We start from the raw sequence: 3,809 nt of genomic DNA, 5'->3' as shown, positions 1-3,809 counted from the left end.
AGAGATTCATATAGATGGTATATATATCCTGGATGATATGAAACCAGTATTTTTATGTATTTGTGGTTTTATTCATTTCTTTTGTATTAACAGTACCAAATAAAGAATTTTTTAAATGTTTTTAAAATAATTTTTATATTGTTTTATTTTTAGTAATCACTTCCTTCAGCAAAATATATTTGTTACCTTATATATATATATCTGTATGTGTGTATATACATATGTATGCACGTTATAAAGGCACTCTTTGTATGTCAGTGTGTGTGTAGGATGTTTTGAGTAACACATCTATTTCGGCATCCATCCTTATCATAAATATTCACACAAAACTTTTACTCAAGTATTAGAATTTTACTCTGGTTATACACGGTAAGATATACCACAGTTTATTTATGAAATTTGTTATCTAGTACTCTGCTTTTTCAAATGCAAATAGATTGATACACCCAACCATTTTTAGTTTGCTACAATATTATCTATACTCTGATACTTTATAGCCATCACTCTTTCATCCATCTCAGTTATTATTTCATATTAGTCTGCTAACAAGTAATTTAAAAACGTATATTGCTATTAGATACAGGAATAAATTTTTCTTCTTATTTTAAAGGCCAACCAGTAAAGAACGATATAACTTCAGATTCCTCATTAATGAACAGTGCAGAAAAGAAATTAAACTCTGACCCCAATAATCAGCTTCCCAGTTGCATCACCCGTCCAAATAAAATGGTTCCATCAGAAACACAGATGACATGTTTAAGTAAGTATTTTGTGTTTTTAATTTCCCTCTGTGATTATGTAGGTATCTTTATAATTATTCTTTCATGAAATCTGTATTATCGTATACAATGTAAATTTACATTAAATTTCATCCACTCTATTTTACAATTGATGATATAGATTTACAGAGTTAAAAAGTGTATGTCCTGACTTCATATTCCAAGCTGAAAAATATTTTTCTATCTCTTGTTGATCTCTGGTTCATTGGGTAGTTGTAATATCCTAAGATGAGATTTTGGCTCAACATTACCATAACATCAAACGACTTGTAGTTCAGCAAATATTTTGAACAGTGATACTAACATGATGCAGTTCTTAATAAGTTTCATATTGTTATATCATAATTAGAAATTTACCTTATTAAATAGTTAATTGTTTTTTTCTAATTTGTCAAGATAATCGTTTTTAAGCATCAACTTGAGGCATTTTAAAATGGTTTAGGGAATACAGTACATGTACAAGTTTTGTTATTTTGTGATTAATATAATTTACGTTCTGTTAAGTTATGTTTCACCTATCTAAAGAGGTCAATAATCTGGAAATGTGCAAGAGTTCAAGCACATGGCTTTAATAGACTTGCAGTTTATAGTTTATGTGTTGGTAGAACAATTAATATGTTAATCTAATTTTAATGTATTTTTTAGTTTAACCAGAAATTAACATTCAATTAGAAAACAACTTACAATGTTTTAGGTCCAGGTGAAGACATTTCTCCTTATGCAACATTTCATACTGAAACAAGATATGATTCACAAGCAGGGGAAAATCCCAAACCATCTCAAAATAAGGTTTGATTGTTTTGTTTTAGTTTAATGTGATATTAATAGACTGTAATTGATCCAACTAAAGTCTTCTTATTTACACAATTAATTATTTGTCCCATATCTGAACAAGTGATCATCATTCGTTCAGATAAAGTAATTCAAGAAATTGCCTTTAGCTATAGTTACATGAGACTCGTATATTCAGTGCAGTATTTTGTATATTCTTCAGATGTATACAGAATAGTAATGACTGGTATCTGTACAAAAAGCTGTATAATTTAAGCAGTTGAATTTAAGTCCATATCTATTTAAAGTAGAGATCAATGTATCTAGAAATGTACTTTAAATAAATCATCACATATCTGTACTGTTCGTTAAAGTTGAAATTAAGATGAATCATGATCATAATATAATACACGTCAGTCAAATGGTACTTCAGTTATACCTCAGGAGATTTATTCTACTACAGTTTAGATTTGCCATAAATCAATATGTTAAGCAGCATCAGTGCAATATAAAAATCCCAAAGTATTAGGGATTTTAAATCCAATTATTAAACTAATGTACATACTGCTTGTATAACATCTAATGAATCGACTAACAGAATAAAAACAAATTTAATGAATTCTTATATACAACAAATCTACACACTAATCACCCTTTAACATGTTTTTATAGGGCATAATTATCCATTAATTAACAATCTAAATTATAGCTTCTTCAGGACTAGTTTTACTGCGTGTTACTGTTTCTAAGAATACTCAAAACCAGTTGCCAAAAACTGGATACAGTAATATTTTTCTTTGTCTAAAATATTGTTACGACAGCGGAAGTCGCGTGATGCTGGGAGCATGCACACTGAAGTTTCTGGAAGGATCATGAATTATTGGGGAAGCTTGAGTTTGTTCGAGGCACCCTCTTTTTTAGTATATAAGCCTGGAGAGAAAAACCAGTGCGATTGCATAGATTGATAGATATGCAGATTAATTGAAGAGACAGATAATTGAGTCAAGCGAATGGTAGGCACCATAAGTAAAGTGTGTGAATCACTGTGATTTATAGCGTGTGTTATAAAAGTTGTTAAGTTTAAAGTGACTGTGGAAATTCTGTGTATTACGAAGTTGTACCGAGAAAGAATAAACTAGTTTTAATCAAGAAAGGACCCTTATCACTGAAGTTTCTCGGAAAGAATTTCTATGGGAAATTAATAAACAAGCAGATACGCATCAATATGTACAATGTTCCCAAAGAGGAACATCAAACATTTAGCCACAATTCAAAAAGAGATACAAAACAGAATCAAATTAGGCCAATATTTGAACTATAGTTAGTATCTAAAATAAAATGATAAAAAGCATTTAATTAGGATAGTTAATAAAACAATGTTCCAAAAAGAAACATTGGTAAGGAATGGGTCATTAGATATTACACAATAGATAAGACACATTAGGTACTTGAGTTTAGGTAATATACTTTTTGATTGACTTTCTACTATAAAACACTCCCTATAATTAAATCATTTCAGAGTTCCAGAGGAATACTTCAAAAAATGACACAATTTCCGAAAAGCTCAAACGCTTGGACTCCAGGTAAGAAGATTTTTATATATGTGTAAAAATACTAATATGATTCTCATGTTTTCTGTTGTTGAGCAGATGAATAATTTCAAGCTAGGGGTCTTTCTAATCATGCTAAGCTCTCTACATGTCATGTCATGTTTGATCATTATTAAATGCCACCTCTCTTTCTACATATATCATGTATTGTCTAGATGTTTGATCATTATTAAATTCAGTTTTTGTTCCTATCTATTGTGTAGTATTTACATATTTGATTATTATTAAATGCCACCTCTCTTTCTATATATATCATGTATTGTCTGGATGTTTGATCATTATTAAATTCAGTTTTTGTTCCTATCTATTGTGTAGTATTTACATGTTTGATCATTATTAAATGCCACCTCTGTTTCTATATATCATATAGTGTCTAGATGTTTGATCGTTATTAAATACCATCCTTGTTTTTATATGTCATATAGTGTCTAGACATTTGATCATTAATAAATACCACCCTTGTTTCTCTATGTCATATAGTATTCAGATGTTTGATCATTATTAAATACAACCCTTGTTTCTCTATGTCATATAGTATTCAGAAGTTTGATCATTATTAAATACAACCCTTGTTTCTCTATGTCATATAGTATTCAGATGTTTGATCATTATTAAATACAACCCTTGTTTTTATATGTCATGCAGTGTT

The 3,809-nt window shown here is 29.2% G+C and overlaps 1 protein-coding gene across 1 annotated transcript in view; it reads left to right on the top strand.

Annotated features, from left to right (window-relative positions):
- LOC111083574 (Down syndrome cell adhesion molecule-like protein Dscam2) overlaps window positions 1–3,133 on the top strand; it is a gene marked incomplete at both ends in the record, with an annotated part of 14,447 nt that extends 11,314 nt beyond the window's left edge. The window contains 3 exons of the mRNA XM_022380185.1: window positions 611–760; window positions 1,474–1,568; window positions 3,070–3,133. Of these exons, the coding sequence (XP_022235893.1) occupies window positions 611–760; window positions 1,474–1,568; window positions 3,070–3,133 (309 nt within the window). The remainder of the gene's footprint in view (window positions 1–610; window positions 761–1,473; window positions 1,569–3,069) is intronic.
- Between the last annotated feature and the right edge of the window lie 676 nt (window positions 3,134–3,809).

The sequence above is a fragment of the Limulus polyphemus genome, unplaced genomic scaffold (genome assembly GCF_000517525.1).
Source record: "Limulus polyphemus unplaced genomic scaffold, Limulus_polyphemus-2.1.2 Scaffold10162, whole genome shotgun sequence".
NCBI lineage: Eukaryota > Metazoa > Arthropoda > Merostomata > Xiphosura > Limulidae > Limulus > Limulus polyphemus.
Note: the sequence above shows the minus strand (reverse complement) of the source record. Positions and strands in the feature narration are given on the sequence as shown.